At 41.4% G+C, this 27,989-nt stretch overlaps 2 protein-coding genes and 1 long non-coding RNA gene across 5 annotated transcripts; 1 reads left to right on the top strand and 2 right to left on the bottom strand.

The window, feature by feature from the left end:
* Nucleotides 1-1,136: 1,136 nt before the first annotated feature.
* GMNN (geminin DNA replication inhibitor) lies at nt 1,137-9,938 on the bottom strand. 3 transcript variants are annotated; one of them, XM_086740530.1, is made up of 7 exons: nt 9,852-9,938; nt 9,249-9,312; nt 7,528-7,626; nt 7,033-7,171; nt 5,688-5,770; nt 5,495-5,605; nt 1,137-3,986 (listed from the first exon to the last, which is right to left on the bottom strand). In XM_086740530.1, exons 2-7 carry the CDS (start codon nt 9,303-9,305, stop codon nt 3,783-3,785), a joined length of 693 nt encoding a protein of 230 aa, XP_086596656.1. In that variant the 5' UTR covers nt 9,306-9,312; nt 9,852-9,938; the 3' UTR covers nt 1,137-3,782. The 3 variants fall into 3 exon arrangements, with proteins under 3 accessions (XP_086596656.1, XP_086596658.1, XP_086596659.1); XM_086740532.1 differs by lacking the exon at nt 9,852-9,938 and adding an exon at nt 9,589-9,653; XM_086740533.1 differs by lacking the exon at nt 9,852-9,938 and having other exon boundaries at nt 7,033-7,168; nt 9,249-9,562.
* An 8,789-nt stretch (nt 9,939-18,727) lies between these two features.
* Nucleotides 18,728-19,519, bottom strand: LOC147601737 (uncharacterized). The gene is made up of 2 exons (XR_015257663.1): nt 19,397-19,519; nt 18,728-18,923 (listed from the first exon to the last, which is right to left on the bottom strand). It is a non-coding gene; the product is annotated as an uncharacterized LOC147601737 (long non-coding RNA).
* A 1,962-nt stretch (nt 19,520-21,481) lies between these two features.
* Nucleotides 21,482-27,554, top strand: C2H6orf62 (chromosome 2 C6orf62 homolog). Its single transcript, XM_010122043.2, has 5 exons — nt 21,482-21,862; nt 23,800-23,976; nt 24,562-24,684; nt 25,570-25,704; nt 26,270-27,554. The coding sequence occupies exons 1-5, from the start codon at nt 21,734-21,736 to the stop codon at nt 26,393-26,395; spliced, it is 690 nt and encodes a 229-aa protein (XP_010120345.1). The 5' UTR covers nt 21,482-21,733; the 3' UTR covers nt 26,396-27,554.
* The last annotated feature ends 435 nt before the right edge of the window (nt 27,555-27,989 follow it).

Here is a 27,989-nt window from a genome sequence, read left to right on the forward strand (position 1 = left end):
GCTACAGCAGCAGTGTTAAGTTAGGCTGCCCAGAGTGTCACGCTACTATCGGTAAAGCTCCTCCTGCACGCAGCGTACCTTCAGAAAAGCTATCTACTATAGCTTTACCCTATGCTGCACTCTGTTGTATGCTGATTATTGCTGACTTCAAGCATTCAAAATTAGGAGTCAATAGGACTGTTGGACTGTATATTTTAAGGATAGACCCTTGCTTTACTGGAGTTATCCTGCAAACAAGTTATCCTGCAACTCCTTTGCAATGGAGTTATCCTGATGATAGCTTCTACAGCACTCCCCTTCAAATGGCTGCGGTGCCCCCGAGGGTACAACAGAGGTATCGTCATACCCAAGGGCTCGACCTTGAACATGACTAATCACATTTAATTACAGACAGTTGTTGGCAGATCAACAAAGCAGCAGCAAATTAGTTTCTCAGAACACCATTATCATTTGCTGCACTACTTTGTGTTATTACAAGAACAGAAAGAGAAATTAAAAATACACAATAAACATTTTCTGCTGAAGAAAATGTTGTCGATGACAACGCAATTCAGTCTCAACAACAACACAGCACTGGAAACACATGGCCTTGGTAGATTTGGAAACTTTCAGCTCAAAATCTCAAATAGAGTTCTGAAAAGAAAACAACCTCAGAGAGCCCTTAAGGAAAAGTAAATGAATATGCAGCCTGCTTCCTTGCAAAAATCGATGACCAGCTTTGTTACTTAGGCACGCAGGCTGCAACACATGCCAATGCCATAGGCCCCCACGTAAGCAATACAATGCCGAGCACCAAGTGATTTCAGTTCCCCAGCCCAGTAGTTATTATGGTCTAATTCACTCCTCCTCCATGCATTGTCTTAAATACAACGGGTATTTACACCAGAATTGGTATTCTTGCTAAAGGTCTCTCTCCCCATGCTTTAGTCTTACTGTAACTGAAATCCCATCCTGTTAGGACACGCACACATTTTATGTGAGAAGTGCTAGGATACAGTAGATGCATCACCCTTCTGAGCGGCCTTAGGATACTTCAGTGAAAAAGATGAGAGTGTAGCCACAACCGCTGCAATGAAAAGGAGTCAGCACAAAAGCATTTATGACTTCTTGGAAAGAATCACATTCTCCAGTTAGGATCCAGAACTGATAATTTTATTCTGCTAGACAGAATGTTCTCTGTAATAATGCTAGTTATGAAATTTGTCTTCAGTGATGTTGATTTTCAGCTGTACATTGCTGTTTCAGTGGGAAATGAAGAGCTTCCCTATACACTTAAAACAAAAGGTCAGATGGTTGTAAGAGAACTAATTACATAAATCTCTGTATAATTTCTACACATTAGACACATACATACAAAGTTCCTGCGCTTACTATGTAACATAGTTCTACTGCATGTTTTAAAAAAATTCTCAGGAATTTTAAGGACAATAAATGAAACTTGACCCTTTTGGAACATTTTTAAACAGTGATTAATGCAGCATCACAACACTTCTGACACTTTCATAGGTAATATTCCTGGTAACAGGCATAGGGAGATTATTTGATCAAGGTCCAATACATCCATGAGAGAGACAGAGCATGTTTATTCCTGTCCCACAATTCAGCTCTCACACCCAGCCTTCTCCTGCAGCATGTTTTTTCAAAAGTTCAGACAGCAAACTATTCTGCTAGTGAGTTCAAGTTAATAAAACAATAACAAATGTCTTTGTTATTTAAATAAAATAAATCAAGAAAGAGCACAAGATTTAAATCTAAAAAGCATTTTTCTTTACTATCTTGATGAAAATAAGGAAGAATCAGATGTAGATAATGCATGCAAATTCTGGATTTGTTACTTTCTGGCAGGTCTTTGTTCTAACAGCACCTGTATTACAGCAGTTCAGAGAGCAGGAGGTGAAGTGGTGGAAAAGGAGTTGCACTTGCTGTCTCAGTTGGACTGAGATCTCAGTTGGATTAGCCTGGCCAGCTAATTACGCAACATTTTCTTCCCTTTTACACTCTGAATGCAAAATATTCTTGGTGTTTAAAAACAAAGCCACCTCTGAAGAATGAATGTTAACTACAAATAATTTGCATTGCCTAAAGACCATTATAACAAGTTAAATCTTGTGTGCTTCCTCATTTACTATTGTTGGGGAACTACTTTGACATGAAGACTGCTTAGAATCTGACATAGTAGAGGTTTAAGTAACTTGACATCTATTTATTTTAAAATCTATTTATTTTGAACAGAAAACCAAGATTACTCTACAAAGCAGTTATCTAGCACTCAATTTGTTTTTTCTTAAACACAGCATTAGTGCAAGTTAAAGGACACACCTTTGTCACTATTTCTGCACTGTGATGGAAAGGACTATGTTTAAGCACCCTCCAGAGCACAAACTGGAAGGTGTTATCTTTTGTTTACAAAGTTCCCAGGAAAATACGATGCCTCACCTTCTCAATACCAGGTTCAGTGTGAAATGGAAGTCAGAAAGAATATTACTTGCTAGATTGGTTCTGACATTCCATGAGTGTCACAATGAAATCGGTTGTGAAACATCTATTAACTTATGACACTCACGGGAGCAAGATACAGGGGGAATCTAAAGGTGCCAATCCAATATCTCCACAGGTATGTTCACACATACCCTGAAGCATCCATTTTGGCAAGGCCTGAGCCATAAACCAGAATCCCTGATTTTCTCTGCCTCCTGAAAGCCACTCAGCTCTAAGCTCTTCACAAGATACTGCAACAGCCACTGTATTTTATAGCCTATCCATGGAACATCTTGTTACCTATGTAACAACCACTTGGAAAAAGGACTGAAAAAAACGTATTCAACTTGCTGTCCCCTTCTACCTCAGTGCTTTTGACTGCAAGCATCTCCCCCCTACCCCCATATGACTCTCACATAAGGTGCTCCATTTTAAAGAGGGCTTTCTATTCCTTTAAAACCTTCAGAACATTACTATCTTGGTAAGAGGTGCCACATCTCTCAGTAAATACCAGATCAGTACTTTGAAAACTGACATTGAGTTTCCTTTGGGAATAGCTCTGAAGTGTAGGCTACCTTGTTCCCTTATCTAATTTTCAGTACAGCTGCTATTAGGAGCACAAACCTCCCACCTTTTCTTTGTAAGTCTATAAATGTATTCCTAAGAGACTGTCTAATACTTTGTACTTACTTAAGCTCTCACTTATACATCTTGGAAAAGGCTCCATGAAAAGATAGAAGCAATTATTGCAAAACCCCCTGAAAAACAAATCTAATTAAACTTTAGATCTTGACTCTTACTACCTATTCTTGACTTGCTGAAGTGTCATCAACAGCACAGAAGCTTTATTTTGCTTTCCCTATCCACCAAAACCACTCTGTGCTCCATAATTCCACAAATCTAAGGAGTTAAAAAAAACTGTCCAGGCACTCCCTAAAAAACTTGAAAGCTTCCATCTACAGTAGTCACAATTGACTTACAAACCTAGAACTAGCCATTCCCCACTCAATACGAGGCTGTTTTGGTAAGGCAAAGATTTATTTATCAATTTTAATGTATCACCTCAGACCAACTGATAAGATATTTACACAACAGTTTGAAATACACAGTATTTGTGTTTTATACAAGCAAGTAAATGCAGCCTGTAGTAAGTTTTCTACGCAGCATCCACTGCTACATCATTCCAGTTAAAAACCAACATCCGAATGCTTCCACAAGATTTTCTATACCTGAGAAGTTTTACTATATCCTTTCAAGAGGAAGTCTGCAATTAAAAGCCACATAGACAAGCCTATTTAAGGTTGTCATTCCAGTTGCAAATTATCTGCTTCCTTTGAAGCAAGATCCAATATACTCTCCCTTAAGCCAGATGATGCTTGTGTCAGCCCTTCTTCAGAACTGCTGTCTGCATTGTCTCCACAATTAAGCTCTTCATTTTCTTGTTCATATTCCTCTAGAGCCAGACTCTCCAGTGTCTCAAGACTGTCAGGTGCTTGCCCAGTTAGCCTCTAAAAAAATAAACCAAACCAAAAGACAGTGTGAATTTAGTACTTTTAATAGTCAAGGAGGTAAGACTGTGTATTGAATTAAGCAAACAATTTATCTTCATTTGGAGACTATTGATATAATTAAGAAATTCCTCAATCATAAAAAATACACTTGAGTTAAACTCAAATTGCTACCTCTAACTCACAGACCACATCTGGTTTGTTGACTGTGAAGTCTTCCTTAGGTTCTTCAACAGGACAGGTTTTATCTTAGGCAAAATAAAATATGGAAAACAGCTTCCCAAGTAAAATATTAGTACAGTAATATACAGGTTTAATTTAGAAAAATTACTATACAACAGATTAAGTTAATAATTTTTAATCAGAGATAATGAAGCTACATTGTATCTAGATGAACTAGAAGACCTAGCAGTTTCTAGCACTTGATGATCAAATTAAAAGCTTCTCACCTAACCTGATCTAAGGAAGGAAACAAGAATTTAAGAGGCTGCTTTTGAGGCTTCTGGTTGTTTGATGTATCACTTAAAGCTCATTAAAGCCTCAGAAGTGAGCAGCTTACAACTAATAAGTGAACTTAACTGTGGAGGAACTGCAGAGAAGTTTCCAACATTAGTCCTTTTAAGTCCTTAAGTCACTTAATTTCTGCCTGTGAGTTTATCACTAACAAGCAGCACCCCCTGAATACCAAAAAAAATTCAAGTGCAGCAGAAGAGTCTTTCAAGACTGATCTAAATAATTGCACCAACTAAACACTAGCTTGATCAAGTTTACTTCTTAGCTTTGTATCCCAGTTGAGAGCTCAAACCCTACAGAAACAACCTAGATCATCTTAGTATCAAGTTTCCATGGCTATGTATTTATCACAGCTTCAGAGACTGTTACAGACAATCTACTGTTTTCATGGAATCAGGGACAAAATTACCCACAGAATGCTCAGAGGAAGATGTTTTGAAATTTACAAGTTTATGAACCCTACAGACTTTGTGCATTAGCCCTTTCTGAGCCACAAAACTGGCAAGTCCTCAGGGAAACCTTGACTTTAAAAAGCATAGGTGCTCCTTTCTCACTCTCAGTGCTCCACCTTGTATATCCCTGTTTCAAGCTTAGTTCCTCAAATGACACAGCCAATACACTTCATTTAGCCAGCAACCTCACACAAACTATTAAACACTTGAATTCAAGTCATCTCAAAAGTGAAAATGAATCCTTCCTTTCCATGTCACCATCACTAACATGCAAAGCCTGTTAAGACAATAGGTTGGATCTTCCCTTTAGAAAATACCCCTCTTCAGTGCTTTCTCATTACTCCTGCAGATTTTAAGCTGGAAAAACTCATCCCCTAGAAGGGGTTTTATGCCTCTGGATTTGAGCAATCCCACAGGAAACAGCTTAGACAGTAAATTAAAAGAGTTGTATGAACACACAGAACAGAAGTCATGATTCATTAAAAATATCTCCGCTGGTTTCTCACATTTTCATTCCACAACTTTAACAGAAAATTTGAGTACCTCAATCATGCTGGTCATATAATGCACATGTTCAGCAAGGGACATTAGCTCTTCATTTTCTTCTTTTAGGCGGGCAATTTCACCATCTTTCTGTTCAATTTCTTTGTGCAGCTGAGTTAAAATTAAAAAAAAAAGTGTTAAAACAGAAGTACAATAGCTAGTGTAAAGAAATTAGTTTTATTTCACTAGCTACCTTTTCATTTTCTTGAAGCACTTCATATAGAGCCTTCCTCCTTTCTTCAGCCATTTCTTTCCAATATTGAGATGAAGGGCTTCCTGAAGTAAGAACCTACTGTAAGTCTGTGATAAGACTGAATTTTTGAGATCATCTTATAGAATCATAGAATCTTTAAGGCTGGAAGAGACCTCCAAGATCATCAAGTCCAATTCTCAACCTAACACCATCATGCCTATTAAACCACGTCCTGGAGTGCCAGGTCTAGATGTTCTTTGAACACCTCCACCACTCCCTTGGGAAGCCTACTCCAGTGCCTTGACGACTCTTTCAGTAAAGAAGTGTTTCCTAATACCCAACCTAAACCTCCCTTGCCACAACTTGAGGCCATTTCCTCTTGTCCTATCACTTGTTGCTCAGGAGAAGAGACTAATACCTGCCTCCCTACAACCTCCTTTCAGGCAGTTGTAGAGAGCAACGAGGTCCCCCCTCAGCCTCCTCTTTTCCAGACTAAACAATCCCGGTTCCCTCAGCTGCTCCACAGAAGACCTAATCTCCAGACCCCCTCACCAGCTTCATTGCCCTTCTCTGGATACGCTCCAGCACCTCAGCATCCTTCTTGTACTGAGGGGCCCAAAACTGCACACAGTATTCAAGGTGCAGCCTCACCAGTGCTGCATCTTAAGACATTTTAACTTGTAAACAAGTGTTCTATAAAGTGTGATAGTAACAACTCACTCTGTATAGTGTTTTCCCAGAGATGAGTTGCAAATTTACACCTAGACACACAATTTTACAGGAAACAGAGATTCTACATGTACTAACAGCTATACAGGCAGAGCATTCAACAAGCTGCCTCAAGTATGGCAGCAGGCTTTGCAAGATGATGCTCACATTTTCAATTATCAGGCCTGATGCATACTTTATGGAAGACCAGAGTCTTATTCTCAAGTCACTGTCCACACACTGGGCTTAATCAGTCCCCCACTGAACTTGACATCCTTTCAAACTGGTTCTGAGAAACCACACATTCCGCACACTATGCCAAAACAGACTTTCATTTCAACTTAATTATTACTCACTTGAAAGCCTGTAGCTAAGCCAAAGTAACAAACTATGGGACTGCTTAACACTGCTGCACACTGAGTTTATGGTAACCAGTAGCTGAGAACCATTCCAAAACATTAGATTTCTATACTGTATTTTCTATATTATAGAGGATAAATATCATTAATTCCTGCTAGGCATTATGTAAGAACACTAAGCCCTTATCTAACTAACAAAGGAACCATGTTTCAAGTTATATTCCAATTAAAGGATGGCATTTTAAGTGCAAGAAAACATTTCAGGAAATACCACATACCTTTTACCATGAGATCTACAGCTTCAACAACATCATTCATATTCTCATTTCCTTGCTCCTTGTCCACAGACACCTCAGCTTTACAAGCCTTTGAGGTGAACTTGTTATTCCAGACTTTCCTTTTGACTGAAGATTTCTTCTGCGTAAAACACAGGCAGGTTTAACTTCAGAGCAATGTTTCAGCTTTTTTTTTTAAACAATACAAACCTGTAAGTCTTTAAAAGCCCCAGTTTCTTCACGTTACAGTTCTAGTTTACAGAGATCATCCTTGATATCCATAGGTTTAGCACAAGAAGCCTCAAACAGTTTCCTGAAGTACTCAGAAATTGCTAGTTTTTAATGTTTATTACTAAACTAATAGTAAGCTGAAGTTGTGTCACACTAGTCAGCAAATTATGTTTTTTCAAATACATTCGTTTTGAGTTAAAAGCTAAAGAGCATTTCACTACAAGTAGCAATAATTAAACACATCTACAGGTTCTCTTTAATCCATACCTCATTATGTCGGCCAACCAGGCAACCAGTTGCTGAAGGCTGAATCATTTTAAGAGTTCGTCTCGGGGCAGCGCTGCATGTGTTGTCTGTGAGGTACTTCTAAAAAAGACAAATATGGCTTCAGACCATTGCTACTCTTCTCTACATTAACTGAAATTTAAAAGATTTGTCATGCTTCCATTAAGGTAACCCATGGTTCATCTTGTCAAGACAAAAAGATGGTACTTTAGTCTATGTTAAGGCTTGTGCCAAGAAGATCTATTTATTTGTAGCAGAGATTGACTTTAATCACATGAAGCTATGCCCAGTTCCCACCTCTCAGAAGATCCTTACCCTTCATAAAGGACCCTGGAACAGGTTTTATAGCAGAAATATTCTGACTAGATTTCAAGGTCAGTTACAGTGCTGTGACACATATGAACTTTAGCTGAAGCTCCCAAAGTTGTATTTGACAACAGCAGTACTAGGCCTCAGGGGAGAGAGAAAAGTGACTGCAATTGCAAGTTTACTTGGTAAAGTCACAGTCATCACTTTAGGACATAGCTATTTTTGTTACCTGAGAACACACCTTCAAATGGTGTTCATTTAAGTAGATGTGTCGCTTCAATTATCCATTAAAACGGATCTAAAGCTTCCTTGCTTCAAACATCAGACAGGCTATTGTTTTGTACAAACAGTATGTTTATCACCTTTCCTGTCATGCAGAAATACCCATTTCCTTCATTAAAACTTTCTGATTGGATTGGTTACGTTGTCACCATGGGATAGCAAACAATGGCTGACAACCAAGCAAGAATAGCCAGAATACAATGCCACACCAGCGTGAGAAAGTTACCAATCCACACTGTACTTTGTATGACAAGAGTTCACCTTTCCCACGGTAGTTTCTGCCACCAGTTACCCTACTGTTGAACTAAAGGACAAACACTAACTGCTGTGGGAACAAGAATCACACCGTGTCAGACACCGCTTGCTGCTATTGAAGGTTAGAGTTAAGTATACTCTGCCAAGAATACTTGAGTTAACCCATTGAAAGGGTAAAAAGCCACACCGAGGAACTCACACCCTAGGGTCACTATAAAATGAGATTAGTATACGTGTAAGTCAAACTTATCAATTGGCAATTTTCATTAATACTGGAAATTTTCATTACAATTGCTCTATCCCTCATGATAGAGGCCTACTAGCCTCTATTTTATATCATATTTCTACAACTCCAAGTACAGCCTACATTAAAAGGTTTTAAAAAAGTATTGCAAAAAGACTGGAATAGGTTTAAACTTTGGTAACTTATCAGTCACCTCTTAAAAGGCCTAAATCCTTTAAGGATTTCCACCGGAAAAAAAGAAAAAAAAAAAAAATGGAAACATAACAAGCTTAGTGTCAAACTAAAAAGGACTTGCTGAGCAGTAAGAAAAAAAGTAGTCATAAGCACATATGCCCAAGCAGGACAAAGTGTTCCCAAGCCACATCGCCTACCAGGAGGTTACTCAAGCTAACAGGACATAAGCCAGGTGGAAGCACATTGCAACAGATCCCTTTCTATTCCTTCAGTGGATATAAAACTTGTGTCAGACAGAGGGACCACTTCCCAGAGAACTGAGCACAAACGTCTGAACAAAACAAATTTGGCGTTTGAGATATTATTGATAAACTCCATCTTCTATTTTATATCCCTTATCTGCCCCCATATTCTAGCTTCAAGACTTTAAAGCCTATACCTGCAGAGATCCTGATGATTTTCCTGCACTCGGTTTCTGTTTCATTTTGGAATTCATAGGATCACTGAAAATAAATAAATAAATAAATAAATAAAAAGAGCAAAAGTCTAGTAATAGCTGGCTGCAACTGAAGTTGAGGGACACTAGCTACAGAATATTGCAACTCCAGTTTGCCAACTTTTATGACAGCACTAAAAATTCACTTATGAGTCGCGCGGTCGGCAGGCTCCCCCAGAGCCCTTGGAGCCCCTCTTTGGGGTGGAGGGGGAACACGAAGCCGAGGGGGGAACCCTCGTTTGGCAGCCACGCCAGCCCACCCCGGACCCCAGCCCCCTCACACCTCCCCACAGGGACCGGGAGTCGGGGGGTCCGCCACGGCCCCAGACCCAAGATGGCGGGGGGGCGGCACCCTCCCGCTCCCGCCAGCCGGGCTCGCGGTGCCCATCCCCCGCCCGCCGCCGCGGCCAATAGGGAAGCGAGGCAGGAGCCCGCCAAGACCCAAACGCGGCCAAGAAAGCCTGCGGCCCCCCTCCCCCCACCAACGGCCGAAGCAAGACGGAACCCTCCCCCAAACCCGGGACCGAGGACCCGGCCCCACTTCACCTCCCGCCGTTCCCGGTAGGACCCCCTCTACGCACGCACTGCCAGCCAGCCGCCCCCTCCTCCCCGGCGTTCGGCTATGGGGAGCGCCGGGAGGGCGGGGGCAGGGTCACGTGGTCCGCCGCCCGCTCTTCCCAGCCAATAGCAGGCCTCGCTGGCCCCATGCCCCGGCGGCGGAGCCACGCCCCGCGGGCCGTTGGCGGGAGGAGGGGGCTCGGAGTGCAGGGCGGCCTTGGGAGGGGGGCGGCAAGACCCGCAGGAGGCAGGGCAGAGCACCGCACCGCAGGTGATCCGGGGAGAGTTTTTAACCTTGAGGAAGGTGAGAGGAAGTCTCAAGAGTACAACAGCACGGGGAGATGAGGCAGCTCAGCTGTGAGCTGCACGTCCTGGCCCTGCCAGCGCCTGTGGGGCTGGGGCACAGGCCTCGCCGGGGCAGCTTCCCCCCCCGGGCTGGAGGCACCTGCGCCGGAGGTGTAGGAAATGCAGCACACAAGGCTTGCCTGGTGTTCATCTTTGGCTGTTAACACCTTGCTAGGAAGTCTACTGCTCCCATACTCAAAACCTCCCTCTAGCTTGAAGGGAGATACAAAGTCGATCTGACTGTTTTCTCACTCTCATTATTGTGTTTTGTGAAGACATTGTACCGAACCAAATTTAATCACGCACCTACTTAATTGTTTTTCATAGAATCACAGAATGGGTTGGGTTGGAAGGAACCTTTAAAGGTCATCTAGTCCAACCCCCTGCACAAGGAGCAGGGACATGGCTCCTGTCACCACTCCTGCCTAAATACAGCACAATCTGCAAAACCCAAGAAGAAAAGTAACACAGCTAAGCCACAACAACCGATATACAACAATAATTTTACATACGATATAGACTACAACTCTCCATTAATTATGCATAAGGTATGCTGCTAAGTTTCTTAGAGGCCACTTTACAATTACATTCTTGCAAATATTTGCACGTTTATCTTTTATTTATGCTAATAGTATCTTCTGCTGACTTGTGAGTCAGTTTGTGGAATTAAGGACACATTCCTTGCAATCAAGGTCTCATAGCTAGCTTAGAGCAGCTATCAACATTTTTCCCAGGCAATAGTATGAAGCTATTAGAAATTAGGATAATTACAGAGAGAAGTATTTATTTAGCATGCCACTCTGTCAGTCTTCTCTTTGGAAATAAACTGTATGGCACTTACAAGAACGTATTAAGGGGAATGTAATGGTCTGATGAAAGAAAGAAAGGCAGAACATAAAAAATGATGAATTAGGAAATCTTTAAACAAGGATAAGGAAATAAAGCTGATCTGTCTTGCATAAACTTGTTCGGTCTCCCATTGACCCATGTAAACTTTCATTGTCCACAATATCCTTTGGCAAGTACTTCTAGAGCTCAAATAGCTATTGTCTGAAAATCTCCCTCCTTTTTTTTTTTTTTTTTCTTTTGGACATGATTCCTATAGATTCATTTGATGTCCCCAGTCCTTGTACTGGAAGAGACAACAAAAAAAATGGTTCTCATCTAGGCCACTGTTACACAGATTCCCCTCCAGTTCTCTCTCCTGGGTCTGCTTAACTATCCCTTACATGAAACCTGTTTCATCCTTCTGCTCTTTTGTGAACTGAATGCTGTTTGATTTGCCTTTTTAACCACTGCTGAACATCAGGCTGACATTCTTGTGGAAATGTCTGTCATAACTCTGAGATCTTATTGGTGAAGCACTGGCACAGGTTGCCCAGAGAAGTGGTGGATGCCCCATCCCTGGAAACATTCAAGGCCAGGTTGGATGAGGCTCTGAGCAACCCAATCTGTTTGGAGATGTCCCTGCTCCTGGCAGGGGGGTTGGACTAGATGACCTTTAAAGGTCCTTTCCAACCCAAACTATTCTATGATTCTATCTTATTCTTGAATGATGGTCAGTTCAAAGTCTGTTATTCAATATGTGAAATTAAGATTATTTTTCCTATGTATGTTCTTTTACGTTTATCTACATTGAATTTCGTTGACTGCTGTATTCACCAGTTACTCAATTCCATAATGTCCTTCTGCCGTCTTTCAGTCTGCTCTGTTCCTATTGTCTTGAATAATATAGTATCACCAGCAAGCTGTCACCTCAGTAAGCTTTGTCTTCTATCAAGAAAATTAAAATAACACCTGCAGAAATGTCTATCTAAATTGCTATTGTTCTGTTACAGTACTAAAAAAAAAAAAATCATGCTCTTAAGTTAATTTAATCCTTGTTGATTCTAGAAGAAAATTTGAAATGTCTATATTGCAAAACACTAGCAAATATGCTAAACTCTGGTCAAATATGCACATAAATCTTACCAGCCTTAAATCTCCTTTCAGAAAGATCTGGATATAGGTAACATGTACATGAACACAATACAAAATTATTCCTATTTTTATGTTTTATGTACTGTTATATAGCAATATATATATGCAACATAAAATACATTATGCAAAACATTTAAACTATATGCATGCATAGATTTATATACACAAAAAGCAGCGTGTGTATTTTATGGCTGTGATACAATTTTTGTAATACTAATGATTTTTTAAATGAAGCTTTCTCAACGATTACCCTTTCAAAATTTGGTTTTAATTCATAAAAAGCTTTCAGGTAGATTTACAGTGCAGAAGTGAAATAACTGCTTTTGGAATTGTTGATAATTGGAAAGGGCTGAGGTAATGGGAGATGGTTCTGATGTGACAGTTCTGTTTGTTTTTCCTTTTAATTTGTTCCTTGCTGGAGGCATACAATCTGGAGGTTTATTACAAAGGTGCCACTCCTTCAATTTATCCAGCTAAAGAACATGTCCTGTTATGAACCACCGTGTCTCAGAGTTTTCCTGCAGTTCAGTTTGTTCAGTATGAAAGGTTTGTAACGAATCCCTCCACTGTGTCAGAAGGAACACTGAGAGCTTATTATCAGAAGCTTATTCATAGTCTTAACTGTGGGAAACCAGTATAATTATATAAAAATCTCACAAAAAGGTTTCAGGTTACTTTATTGTAATAATTCCCATTTTTGTGGCTGAAGGTTAAATTTAAATAGGGGCTATGGCCTTTTCACACGTAAAATTCTGTCAGCCCACTACCAGCAGAATCTCTGTCTTCAGATTGAGTGCAATATAATGCATTTCAGCTTGTGTGTTTCATAAATAAACAAAACTTTCTGTCATGAATACTTATGACTACTTGCACTTCAAGTAAGCCTAAGCAAACACACTGAGGTTTCCCATAGAGCTCAGCCAATTTGTTAGATTATTCATGGCAGTAGAGAATGTGTACTTTTTAGAGCTTTTATACTCCATTGCTATTGATAAATGTTACCAGTTTTTTTTAGCAAATGACAACTGAAAAAAAAAAAGCTTCTTGGAGGACTTCATGTGCCTGGGAACATGGAATAGGTGGGAAGGCACTACCCGGTCTCCAGTAACTCAGGGGTCCAGTCTTGCTTAGACTTCTGCATGTGGAAACTTCCCAAGCATTTTACAGAGAGAGTTTGGACTTGGCTATCTGAATCAAGTACTGGAAAAACAGTATTTCTACTTGACACTCTATGACAGTTACATTGTGCCTTTTTTCATGCCTTTATTCTAATCCACAGGTAATTATCTAGCTCTGAGGTGCTTAAGGACGCTTTTTTCCTACCTGCCACATTAAGTGCAGGTAAATTACATTGTAATTTTGTATTTCGTAAATTACATGATTATGTAAATATCACAAATGCTTTTCTATTTTTTAGTACTTAATGGAAGCAACTACTGTGACTGTTTTAGATGCAGAGAACTGCTGTGGAGAGGGTCAAGTGCACTACACTGCAGCGTCGTGCCTCTGAAGCACGTGAATGTCTTCTCTCAGTCTTGCTCTGGGTGCAAGCCTCGCAAAAGGGCCCAGGGAAGGAAGCCCCGAGGCTGGGTTTGCGACCTCTGAATCAATAAGCAGGGACTGTGGCCCTCAGGGTCCCTTGCTGCTTTTCTCCTGGCCCTTCCACCCCATAAAAAGATATTTATTTACGGGATGAAACGGCTCCCCGCAATCCGCCGGGTGACACTAGGTGGCAGCGTGGCATCACGCTGCCTAACGCTTCCCCTCCCTCAGCGTCCTCTTTCTGGGGTGTTAACGCTGTGTAGACGAGTCTTCTGTTACCGACAGGAAGTTCATGATGTCTCTTCTTTTCCCTAGGCTGATCGTCACGGAAGGCTGCGTGTTTATAAAACTCTATCCAAATAATGAATCATATACACAGCACAATCCAGGTATCATTCATAATGCAAACTGGTTTTCTATGATGGCCGCTGCTATTATTAATTAAATCTCTCCAGAGAGTCTGCAATTTTTGTGTATTAGAATAAAAGATCGTCCTGTGCATAGTGATCCTTGGTGCTTCAGAGGTAAAAGGTTAAAAAAAAATAATCTGTATCTCACCTTCTTATTTTTTCCCTAGTTAAGTACTGTGTGAGTCACTAAGACATCCCTTAAACCTCTTAGGTCCTAACCTTCTCACCTATGGATTTGCCTTGAAAAAAAAAAAAAAATTTCTGTAGTGGTTTTAGATTTAAAGATGAAACATTCCCTATAAAGGCTAGGAATTACTAATCTAAAGATGCTTCCAATTGTGCTGACTACAAGTGTTTAGAATATTATTTGCAGACTGAATAAGTTGTTTTAAATTTTACTCTTATTTGTACAAGCACCTGCTGAGCAAACACAAAACCTACATTGGAACATGACTGTCTGATTTTTATAGATCAGACAAGTCTAACAGAGACAAATGCATTTGCACAGCGTTAACTGAGAACTTAAGTTAAAGATGAAGCAGCACAGTGACAAAGAGTCAACAGATTTTCAGACACCAAAATACTTTGTCCAATGGACAAAGGTTTATGTACAAATTGCAGGCAATGTGCATTTCAGACATTTTCAGAACAAATGCAAACTTTTAGAGACAGGACATGCATTTTTTTATACAAAACAAAGGGCCAAGCTGTTTAACAAATCATGACTACCATACTCAAAGAGGCAATTGGTTGGATGTCAGTGTTTGGGGAAGTTATCTTCTCAGCAAAGGCACTGAGAACCTTTAGCTATTTTTGACACCACAATTGCACATACTCAGCACTCCTAAACAAGTCAGGAAAGCACAACCTGGACAACCAAAAAACAAGAACACACATTATCAAGTGTAATTAAATATGTATCTATATACATATAGTGATTAAGATGGAACAAACCCAGCAAGACAGTCGGTGTAGTTCAACCAACATTTAGGATCACGTGCTGAAGAATGTATGGTTCACTTGACAACCACAGGCCTACGACTAGAAGGCAGGACATAGGGAAGTGATGAATGAAGCTTAATATTGCAGCAGTAGCTGTGCAATGGATATGCAGTTGTCCACAGCATGATGTAAGGAATGTTTTCCACATTAAACATTGCCATTTCTCTACACAAAAGCATTCCTGTTATGCCTTGGAAACTAACGTTTGCTCTAAAGGCAGAAAGAGTGAATCACAGTGTACTCTGAAGTGTATGGAACAGTCTTAATTTACCACCTAATTTGTCTTGTTTGAACTTAGAAAGGAATATTAATTTATTTTTGTCTGATGCATAACCATTTGGCACTGAATTAATCATAGTTCTGTTTTTGAAGCAAGTAGCTTCAGGGCTGATAGTACTTCTAATATAAACAGCCAGTACAGTTTGCATGGAAAGTATAAACAGAAAGATAACACAATCCGTCTCAACTCTTCCTAACTATGTCTAACATATGTGTCAGTTTGCTACAATCTGTTAAAAACTAATGATTAACTAGAAATTATTAAGTTTTAAGTAACTAATTATTAAGCTAGAAATTAAGAGCAGAGGCATTAGAGTACAATCGTGCCCACATGCTTATGAGTAAACATTTAGTTCTGAATACAGGAGTTGGATTCTGAACTCACATAAATTAGGGGAAAAAAACCCCCAACAAATAAACTAAGGTGTTTCTACAAAGTTATCAATCCTTTTTAATTTACAGAAAACCCCACAACTTATTCAACTGAAATGTGAAAAAGCTACAGTGCTTAACTTTACTGAAAACAGCAAGGAAACAATAAAATGGTGAATAGAAAACACAAGTTTTTCAGAACAGAAAGGGAAAAAGTATACAAGCAACTGGACAGTCCAAACTTGCAGTGCTTCTCAAAACTCTGTTACTCAAACACTTTATGTCCCAAGGAATATATTTTCGTGATGAGGTCTCTCCTACCTTCACATGGGCTATTGCCACTCTGCTTGATTTTGTATTTCTCCAGGATGACAGCTGAACAGTGTCACCGACCTGCTGCAGAGACCAAAGTCCCTTGGGATAGGCATGCATTTGATTCCCCAAGGGCTCCAGGGCTACAGCTACACTGTAACGTGCAAAGTCCTCCTCACTTTGAGTGGGAGAAAGATTAAACAACACCAGCTTATTTGTCTGTGCTGTGTTAACCAAGCAGAAGCCGACCCATTCTACTGACTGTTTTGCTCAGCCTGGATTTAACATGCACAAGAAACACTATTTTTGCTGTGCTAATGGGATTGAAGGCTAAAAAAAGAACTATTACGTACTTTGCATATACTGACACAACCTACTTGTCGAGTTTGTTTTGTATTCCACCCGCATTTCTCTCTCCTTCATGATAAAAGCTTTATCATTTTAAAGTAGATTTGAAGAGGGGCAGTCTGTCGTGAGACCAAGTGTTATAATTGTAAACCACACACCATCTTTCAGGCACACAAGCCTCTCTTATAAATGATACAACACTGCATAACCGGTAAGAAGCATAACAATAACATACAATTATCTGGTCAACAGAACTATGGATCAGTAGCATATAAATATTTATTTTGCTAAGTCTCAACTTTCCCTTCATTCAGTAAGAGATGTAACTTAATAATATATATTTTAACTAAGATGTTTATATATACCACTTTTCTACTATTTGAGCTTCATCATTGTGCATGATGGAAGAAAAGAAGCACAATTGTATAAAAGTAGGACAAGGTTCAGCTGTTACTCATGGCTTTAATAGTGCAGGTATGTCCGTACATATCTGTATAATAAACACAGTTTGGTTGGTAGGTCTACTCATTTGTGTAAATGCTGTCAGAGTACCTTTGCTAGCCAATGAGTGAAAAGAAAAAAATTTGGGAAGGGAGCTAGTTGCCTGTATAAGGAGGAGCAGCAATCTATGCACAAGGAGCCTGGAGTGATCTCAGTTCCCTGTTCCCTCCTGAAATGTTGCAAAAGGATTTTAGCAGCCTGGGTTTGCAGAAGACAGCTGGTGGCTGCTTAACACGTAATACTCTGTACCCAATCTTCCGTTTCCTCTAAGCATATATATATATATTTCCTCTAGGTTTATATATTCCTCTTCTCATAGCTCTTCTAGAAAGTCCTCCAGAAGAAAAACTGTTCTTGTGCCAGCACTACATTTGACAAAATTTTTTGGACGCATTCCTCAACCAGACAGCTGCTTGATCCCTTGTGACAAAGGGCAGTAGCTATGGCTGCATCCCTGCACTCGAGGGGGCAGCTGGAGTTACTGGGCTAGAAGAAAACTCCTTCCTTTCTCCTCCGCAGGCAGGCAAGGAGCCAGTTCCCTCGGAGGGCTTCTGAGCCAGTTCCCTTGGAGGGCCTTCTGTGCCGGAGCAATCGCCACGTCAAGCAGTGCTGCTGCGCCGGGCCTTCTTTGCATCGTCTGTGCCGGCACAAAGAGGGTCACAGGCCAAATGTGAGTCATGGCTTAAAATAGCAGCGGGCACAAGAGGGAACTTCAGACTGCAGCACAAAATGCCGTACAGGGCAGCTCAGCAAACAAAACTGCTTTGACTGAAAAAGCGAGTATCTAAACTCTAAGCTCTCGTTAAGGCCAGGCTGATATTACAGTTAAAAAATGATGGCATTCTGAAATAGTCCCAGCAGTGCAGAGCTAATGTAATACCCCTATTTAGATGTCTTGCTTTTTGCCTCCAAATACAGGGTTATTTTCAATAGGCATTGCTGTTAGAAGTGAACAGCAGCCTGTAAGTGGGTAAAAATTATTAATTTCTGGTCTGTTCCTTTTCAAATAACAGGGAAGCGTTCTGGGTAATAATGCCTGTGACAGGGAAGGCGAGATGGAGTGCTTGCAGTGGAGGGCCTGACAAGATGATGGGGTCTAAGGGCCGAGCCACGACAGCTGCCTATGACAAGACAGGCAGGAGGAAAGTCGATGAGGTGTCCAAGGGAAAGCGTGTAAAGGAAAGGTGAGCTACCAGGAAATAACCAGTATGAAGGTCAGGAGAGAACAAGGGAAACCAGCAGAGACAAGTAAGAGCAGACACCGGGGGAAAAAAAAAAAGACTGAAATCTACTGGAGCTTATTGGAGAGTGTCATTGCCATGGGCTTTGAAGCACAATCCAATGAGATAGACAGTGCCTGCACTTGCCTTCCGCTTGTAATCTTTTTAACATCGTTGCTGTTCTGGTGAGTCACAGGCGCCAGCTTCCCAAGGGAAGGGGGGAAGAGATGCCTTCACCCACCCCGGTGGCCTGTGTCTCGCGGCAGCACAAACCAGCCAGTCCCGTCCCCTTAGCTCCGGTGCAGCACAGCGTGAACCCGCGCTGCCAGGCAGGTTTTAGCTGCTCCTTCGGTCTGGGTAATTTTGGCCTTCCCAGGCACGCCTGAGGGGAGATGCCAGGGGTGGGCCACCAAATGCCCCGTCCCGAGGCTGAAGATGGCGATTCCTCCTCCTCTCCTCCAGCCTCCCGATATAAAGAACCCAGCTAAAGTAAGCCGCGTCCTCGCTTCGCTTCCGCTGCAGGGAAGGTGAAGGACAGATATAAAAGGTGTAGTATAGAAATAAAAATGTTTACTTTTCTCCAAGGATTAGGTTTGCGTCTCTGGACTAGCAGTTACTGATGTGTAAAAATCAGCCGGTTACGAGCCCCACGCAGTAACACGCTGCCATCATTGCGGGCTGGGCGCTGGCTTCCCTGGCAAGATGAGCGCTGGAGGCAGACCGTCGCCCCGGCGTCTTCTACTCAAATGCTAGATTTCAATTTTTTATCATTATTATTATTATTTGCAGCTTACTTCACATATACATTCTGGGCTGACTACAAACCTTAACGAAATAAATTAAACAAAAACTAAAATAAAATCTGTATTTGCCAAGAATACCACGACGCTCGAAACAAGTTAAGCGTCCCCTTTACGTAAGACGGGACCCCGGGAGGGGACAGAGTGACTGAATTGGGAACAGGGCCGCTTGTGACTGGGGGGGCGTGGGGGGTGGGTGCGTGCTACCCCCGGGCAGACACCACCTCGGGGGGTGGGAGGGGGCGGGGGGAGGCGCTGTTTTCCCCCCCCGCCCTGCCCCCCTCCCTTCGAGAACGGTGTTGAGCAACTCCATCCGGGTCCTTGTCCCGCGGGCCGTGCCCCACTCGGCATCACGTGGGGCACGGTGGCGGTGACACGGGGCGTGACAGTGCAGGGGGAGGGGAGGAGCAGGGAAGTGCGACCTGGATTGTTGGCGTGGGGGTGGCTCGGAGATGCTTTGCCTCTGTTTTACTCTCCTGTATGTGTCACCAAAACTGGAGTGTCCGTGGGTAGCGAAGCTACCGCTCTGCCTTCCTGCCTGGAGCAAAATATTCCGTCCCCTCCTGGGGACCCGAGCACTTGGTACGCGCCGGCAGAGCGCGCTTGCGCAGTGCGGGCAGGGCGGCGCCTGTGTGACTCAGGCGCTGCCATTTTGAGAGGTCGGTGCTGGCCGCGCAGCTCCAGTCCGCGCTCGCTCCCGTGCCGAGGCACAGGCGCAGACCGAGGCGCTTCCGCTCGCTCCTGCCGTCGCCTTCGCGGACGTCCCGGGACCGCCTGGGCGCAAGGAGGCTCTCCTCAGCCCTTTCGTCCTTCTCCTGGCTGTCCTCCCCGTCCTCCGCCGCCGTTCCGAGATCTCTATGCCCGTCGCTCTCCGCAGGAGTCACTAACGCGGAGACCCGCCGCCGCCGTCTCCTTCCGCTGCTGCCACCACCGCCGCCGTCGCCTCATCCTCCTTCTCCTCTTCCTCTCTCCGCCACCATTTCCCCACTCCCCGGCACCGGGGCGCTGAGCTAGACTATGGGGACCAGGTTGGGGCTGAGCAGCGGCAGAGCGGGCGGCCCGGTCACCGTGTCCACTGCGACAGGGATGGGGGGGCTCCGCGGTTTCGTGGCTTTATCTTGACATGGCTCCTCTCCGTGCTGCTAGCAGCGCCGCCGCCTCCACTGCTCCTCCTGCGCCCGCCGGCTGCGGGTAGCGAGCGGGCCACGGTCTCGGTCTCTTGTCTTGAGTCTCTCAGTCTCTTGCTTAAGCGGGGGAGAAGTTTTGGGGAGGGGTTCCTCTTTTGGTTTTGTTTTCCTTTCTTTTTTTTTTTTTTTCTCTTTTTCTTTTTGTCGAGGGGAGGAGGGAATACTTCTCCTCTTCTTAACTTGGTCCAACAGATTTTCTAACCTAAAAACTTTTCACCCCAACTAATCAAACACCTGGGGGGGAGAATGTCTCGAGAGAGCAAGAAAATAACCTGATAATTGGGGGGGTTGCTTTTTTTTGGGGGGAGGGGTTTTTAGAGGTTCAAAATTGCAAACCTAGACTTGCAGTTAAAAAACCTCTCAAAATTTTTTGACACCGAAAAACCTGTTTTGCGAGAAGAGCAGGAGTAAAACTCTCCATGTTTTCTGAGTCGTGACCATGAAGTGAGAGGGGAGAGGCCGTGCCACTGTGGTGTCCCGCTGCCCTGGGCACAGCCCGCCCGCTGCAGCCTCTGCCGTCTTGTGTAGAAAGAGGCCGAAGGAGAAGCGAAAAGCGTTGGCCATGCACAGCCTCGGCTAGCTGTGCTCGCTGTGGAGCGCAACAGCAGGGAGAAGGATCCCCGGGGGATCAGCAGCCCAGGGAGCCTGTGAGGTGTTGGGGAATGTAGGGCTCTCCCACTGCTAAGGAGCCCGGGTTTGGGGCCCTGGTTTGGGTTTTAGTCTCTAGGTGAGATAATACTGTCCCTTAAACGCCTGCCCCCCCCTCGTCTGTGGCCGTCATGATCCCTCTTCTCTTTGGCAGCAGTAGCCTCAGGGCGATGATGTGCCTAATGATGAGCAGGATGAAGTTAGAAATGACTCCGCTGTTTTTTCTCTTTGCTCCCCTGCAAACCAGCACTATGTTGTCTGTAGTTGATTTTGTTGTTGGCAGAGAAATCTCGTATCTCCCAGGATGTGCACTCCTCCTTTGCACCCTTTTCTCTGCGCTCCACCAAGTGTAATAATTCTAAAGAAAAAAAAAAAGACGGGCAACATAGCAATAGTGGAAAGCTGAGAATAATAATCAGTAGAGTCATGAATCTGGCTGGGGTAAAACGCAGTTTGTAATTTCAGCTTCATTTCTTTTTTTTTGTAAGCAGAGCAAAAGTGTCCGTCCCGTCCCCCCCCTCCCACCCCCCATGGATTGGGCTTGTACCAGTTGCTTTTTATTGTACACATAAATCGTGGAAAGATTTGGGTTTTCTTTTTTTTCATTCTTACCCACTTATTCCTGCGGCTAAACCGTTCAGTTTTTTTCGTCAAAATTCTTAGTTTTTTTTTTCCTTGATTTATTGTAAAACCTCTTGTCCAGCCATGGCTGGACAACTACTTACTTTGTTTCTTGACCCCTCCGATACGACATTCTCGTAAAATACTGCCTGAGGCGCGGTTTTGGGTCACATTAGCGTTTTGTCTATTCAGTCGTATTAGCAGGAATAAAACGACTTGTTTCTGTTGTACTTGAGTCTTACGAAAGGGTGCCCATAGTTTAGCGACAGTTTCCAAAGGCTTTAGTACCACCTGTGTTACAAAATGGGGGACCCAAACTCCCGGAAGAAACAAGCTCTGAACAGACTTCGTGCTCAGCTTAGAAAGAAAAAAGAATCTTTAGCTGACCAGTTTGACTTCAAGATGTACATTGCCTTTGTGTTCAAAGACAAGGTAACTTGGTTTCGATGTTTCTGTCTTACTGTGTTGTGTTGCATGTTGCAGTGCATGTTAAGTGTGCTGTACAAAGCCTTGCAGCCTGATTGCATCTTACAGTTTATCCTTAATAGATTCCATTGACTTTTTAACAGTGTTTTTTTCAGTTGCTATATTTACTTAGTTCACGTGTGTCATTTTGGCTTTTCGTATGTTCCTAGTTTTCTAATGCAGAGGGTGCCAGTGCCTCATTAAACGATTACTTGGTAACTTCTGTATTGGGTAAATATTTTTCAAAGTTAATGCTGTAATTTTTTAAGCCTAATTGGGGTCTGAATTGCATGTTTGTTGGCTGTTGAGTTGACAAGGGAGACCTGGCTGGAGTGATTGCTGAAGTTACTGCGTTTATCTTGTTAAAGCAGAAGGGAATACTTTGCAGTTGAAGGGAGGAGTCGCAAAATGCAATATTGCAATGGCCCAGGCATGCAGGCTTATGTGAAACTGCTGCTACCATTTTGAGAGGGAAAAGAGGAAGTCTTGATTTTGCTTGTCTGTGTTGTCTGCTGCTGCTGGATGCTGTGTGTCTGGACCAGGCTGGGGAGCCTGGTGGTATTTCCAAACCTAATTATAGACTCAGAATTGTAGGAGAAGGTGAAGAAAAATGCTTATAGTAAGTGAGTGTGCCAAACACTTGATAAGGAAGTGAAGATAGAAGCAAATGGCAACAGAGTACATAATGCAGGAAATGCATGTAGATGAGCACTGAAACTGTTTAATCCCTCAAATGTCTAGTTTTTGCATTCAGTGTAATAGTTATATGGGGTTTTTTTTTAATGAAGACTCAGTTCTTTGAGCTTTTTTAATTGAAAAGTTTTCTTAAAATTCCAGGGTTTGATTTGCTTTTGTTTGTCGGTTCTGGTGCAGTTATGGGTAATTGTGTGCCACCACATCTTCTTGGTACTGTCTCATAGTAATAAAGAGAAATATGAATGTTTAAACAGTCGTAACAACTAGATTTTCTTAGATAGTATGGCTTTAGTGGCTTTAGTTGGAGCATTCATACTGTTTTCTGGTTGCTGTGTAGAAATTTGTTGCAAATGCCTGTTTTAAATCCTGTAAAGTTTGCTTATGTCCCAGTGAACTGAATATGTCCATCCAGTACCAGTTTGCTTGAAGTAGGAGTTTAGCTCAGCCTAGCTTGGTCAGCAAATAGTTGCCTGTTATGTATGCTCTCTCTGGGGTTGTGGAGGGTTATTTGATAAATATGCTTTGTCTGTCATGCAGTTCTTAAATAGGTCAAGATTTCTTATGAGCTATAAGAAAGCTGTTAGAAACAGACATACAACTTTAGGTGATTTTGCATACAGCAAAAAACACTTTTCCAGATTCCCCATAACGTTTTGGTCTTGCTTGAAAAATTGAAATATTTGTACTGAGTATAAAAGTTATCTAGCAACCGTGAGAAGGTTATGACTTGTAGCTAACTTCAGATTGGATCTTGATCACCCACTGTTACCAAATGTGGCATTGAAAGACTTCACTTTTCATAAAAAGGCCGACTTTAAAGTATTGCAAAAGGATAAAAAAAAGTGTTGCAAAGAGAAGCTTGCAGAGGGCTCTTGGTCAGCCCAAAGTCATGTATTCCACGAGATGAAAAGGCAGTTCTGTTAATCTTTAGATACAGCTTTGATGTTTGCAAGATTGGCATGTACGTCTGCATCTTTGGAGACTACAAAATGTGTTCAACGCTTTTTTTAATGAAGTGGTTGTACTTATTCTTCTAAGTTTATAAAATTTTGCATGTAAGTTTTAGTATGGCTTGTGTCAAAAGTCCTGACTTGTGTGACGATTACATGAATGCTAACAGAAAATCGCAAATTTTGAAATAAACTGTTATCTATAATTGCCTAGAAGGAATTGTAATCTTAATGTAACCTGTGCTTTTTTTTTTCTAGAAGAAAAAGTCAGCGCTTTTTGAAGTGTCTGAAGTGATACCAGTCATGACCAATAATTATGAAGAAAATATTCTGAAAGGTGTGCGGGATTCCAGCTATTCTTTGGAAAGTTCCTTAGAGCTTCTGCAGAAGGATGTAGTACAGCTTCATGCACCCCGCTACCAGTCTATGCGCAGGGTAAAGTTCGTCTTTACACTTGCTGAATTTTAGTTTGTTTTCAACACTTGTGCTTTTCTTTTGTGAATGTTAAGGCTAAACCTGCTGGTTTTATTTTCTCAACTCTTCTGTTGCGTGAGGGTTCTGAGGGCACGCGTTTATGGGGTCTAGATTGAAGGGTAACAGCATATGTATTCTGAAATTCTATTTTAATATGCAGTGCTCAAGCTTTACCTTTCATCTGTCTCATTCAAAAATGCCTTGGAAATGACATCTTCTTGCCATCCTTATCGTCTAGTACTCATGTTAATCCTTGCAGCAATTCTTGCTGTACGACTTAAGTGGTTTTGCTTTATGAATATTGGAAGATAGATACTTTGCTAATGTTTTCTTGAAGTTGGAATTTATGTTAACTAGATACTGATATTAAAACTCAGTGGAAGGCAAGGAAGACTTTAGTTGTGCTGTGAGTAATGCAAATGGAAAATTACACAAACATGGTAATAAGTACCACCTTTATATTATGTACCTGTATAGATGATAAGTTGCTTATCTGTATCTTGGGGTAATGGAGGGAATGTAAGTACAGAACTTTACTGCTTACAGGATGTGATCGGCTGTACTCAGGAGATGGACTTCATTCTTTGGCCTCGTAATGATATTGAGAAGATAGTCTGTCTCCTGTTTTCTCGGTGGAAGGGGTCTGATGAACCCTTTAGGCCTGTTCAGGTATTTGTTTTATTTTTTAACTTCAGTAATTAACTTGCACATGGAGGGGAGGATAAGTACTCTCTTCTTAACCAGTAAATCAATAAGGTGTGTGACTTCTGTGGATGTTAGAAAGTATGGGGTTTTTTTTATTTTATTTATAAAGCAGTCAATGTTTTGAATGGCAAATTCTGCTTCCTGTCTTTATGCACTCTTGTATCAGCACTTCTAAGTGTCTAAAGGACCCTTTGCAAATGACATGTATGTATAAATACGTATGCCATGTTAGTATTTGTAGAAGCGGATTAGATGTGTCTCTTAATACAATTGAACCTTTGTCTAAATATTATTGTGTCATTAAGAATCTGTGAATATCCCAAGTTGCTGTATTTTGCAAGATAGAAGAGAGTCTGAGATGGATCGAATTTTTGCATTGTAATTTTAACTTGACATAAATTTCAGACATCTTAGGCTATTTTTTCAATAGCCAGCTTTAGCTGTTTGCATTCAGATTTTTGAACAATGTTATATGTATTTTTTTGTGCTGGTTCTGCAATAATAGCAAGTTACTGGAATAAATGTGCTGTATTGTTGATGCACAGGGATGTTCTGACAGAAGAAGCTAAGTCTGGTTTTATATATTCAGTTAAAGTTGTACCTTTGAATTATTAACATGTCATTGCGATGACTAATGTCAGTGTTGGCAGAATGAAACTAGGGAATTCTCTAAAATTGTGCCAAGACTCAAGTGTGTCTGTTGCTGTGGTCTCCAATTTCTGCTTTTTCATAGATGAGAAAAGGAAAGAAACAAAAGTGGTTGTAAAACCCCAGATTGAAGGAAATTAATTGGTTAAATGTGAGGTTTAACTTAATGAATATTTTATTCTCCTCCCTCACGCAATGCAGGCTAAGTTTGAATTTCATCACGGTGACTATGAAAAACAGTTTCTGCATGTTCTGAGCCGAAAGGACAAGACTGGAATTGTTGTCAACAACCCTAACCAGTCAGTGTTTCTCTTCATTGACCGACAGCACTTGCAGGTAAGCTTATTTTGTCCCTCTTCTTAACATGTGTGTTTTAATCATAAAATGCTTTTTCTTAGGAACATTGGTGATTTTTACTGCAAAATACTTAAGTAGAAAAATTGATCATACGTTCATGCTTGCATTTCAAGGTTTCAGAGGAAATCTTTATGCTATAAATAGGATTCACATATGCAAAAACTACCTATGGGCCACTATGTATAGCGTTCACATAGAATTAATTTAATGTTCTTGTATTAAAAATCATGTTAAGTTCTAAAATAGACTTCACAGTGTTCTGGAAGAATTAAAACATTAGCTTAATTTGGGTGATATTACAGAAATTACTCAAGTGAAGAACTGTGAGAACTGTGAAAATATTTTTAGGCATTAGAGGTTGTGGACCAATTTTGAGTTCAAGCTGTTTATATGGAAAAAACCAGTGGCTTTTAAAAATGTCTGTGGTGTTCCTCTATAACCAGCAGCAAACTAAAACTGGACTGGATCTGCTGAGGTTCTGCCTGTTAGTTTTGAGTTAACTTTCTTGTTTAATAGCTTTTCTTTTGGTTTTCTTTGCCTCTAGACTCCAAAAAACAAAGCTACAATCTTCAAGTTATGCAGCATCTGCCTGTACCTGCCACAGGAGCAGCTCACTCACTGGACGGTTGGTACCATAGAGGATCACCTCTGTCCTTACATGCCAGAGTAAGGTACTGGCCAGCAAAATGGGGAAGATCACAGAATGCAGCAGTGGATTTTCACTTTCCTCACCACTTTATTCTTTCAGAATTTAGAAGAAAATGGACTCATGTTCAGAACACTATACATTGTGAAACTTGATCATCCTGGATTTTTTTTTTGTCATTTGTATTTCAGAACTTTACAATTTTTGTTAGAAGTTCTCTGCATGGACCTTGTGAAAGAGAGGATGCTCTGCACGTTTCTGCATTGCATCAGCATCTTACTAAAATGTGAAATGAAGGGACTGTACACTGAAACAAATGTATCTGAAAGCACAAGGTGATCATTTGTGGTGGTGTTCCCATTTTGTGCTGGTCATGCCCCCTAACATCTATAACGTTAACCATCAGTATTTGGAGGGTGAGAAGTGAATGTAACGGGTATAAAAGCCTTATTGCTTTGCATTAATGATTGTATCAAAGAGCACTATCATTCATTTTAATGAATAGAAAAGTGGCTATTACAATGGAAGTAAATGCAGGAAAGAAATAGTTCTTTAAAAAAAAAAAAGGCATCTCATTTAATGTGTAAGCATTTTTTGCCTCTTTTATTTTGCTAGGCCATGTCTAAGTTTACTGGCACTTTCATTTTGGGTCTCTTTCCCCAAGTTGCTGTATAACTGTATGAAAGTATTCTTTTGAGTTGGATGCATTTATACAGACGAGGCAGACCTGGAGTCTGAAGTTGCTAAAGCAGCTAAAAATGAAGTAAAATAATAGCTGCAGAAACAATGTTGGTAAAGGATTATTTTTTCTTGAGAGTTGAGACTTGTAAACTTGCAGGTGAACTGTGCAGGAAATACTGGTTTCTAAAACATTTCTTATGGAAAACCCATTGAGGTTTTTTTTCTTTTGGAGTAGACATTTATAAAACAATGTAAAATAGTGTTTGGAGTGTCAAAAGTTGATTCTGACAACATTTTAAGATTGTGCAATGATAAAAGGAAGACTACTGTATAGTTTTGATGACAGAAGGCTCTGCTTAAGGGTTGAGTACTTTACTGGAGTAAAACTGCATAAGCCTGCTCCCTTTGGATAAAACTAGTGCTTACCTGTTTAAAACTTGTATTTAGCTTTTGTTTGGAATTGGAAAAAAATCGGAACTTAAATAAATTAGGTAAAAGATGACTGGTTTTATTTATGGAAATCCTATGAATTGAATTTTAGTACTGCCTTACATCTTGACAGTGTCACTCATTGCAAACACTGGAAAAGATTTAACTTGAAGTTGTCCCACTCTTTCTCAATGGAGCTTCTAGTCCAATCTCAATGTTCTTCAGCGAAACGCCCTTCAGAAGTGTTATGGAAGCAGTTCACGATATCTAGCTTTTGGTTTCAGGCCCTCTTTGTATCAGCTTAGTGGCTTTTCGGTAGGCTTTCTTAACTTCAAAGCCTAGGTTTTACCTCACAGAGCTAACGTTTCAAAGCAGAGTTTGCGATTGCGTAAAGCTAATTTGTTCTGCCGAGCTGTTTGTAAATACCAAAAGGGCTCTTTTGTTACAGGAATTTCGATTGCTACCTGCTGATGGGTACTTGCGCGGCTTCTTTGGATGTGCTAATACC

This window comes from Chlamydotis macqueenii, chromosome 2 (genome assembly GCF_036417535.1).
Source record: "Chlamydotis macqueenii isolate bChlMac1 chromosome 2, bChlMac1.mat, whole genome shotgun sequence".
Taxonomy (NCBI): Eukaryota; Metazoa; Chordata; class Aves; order Otidiformes; family Otididae; genus Chlamydotis; species Chlamydotis macqueenii.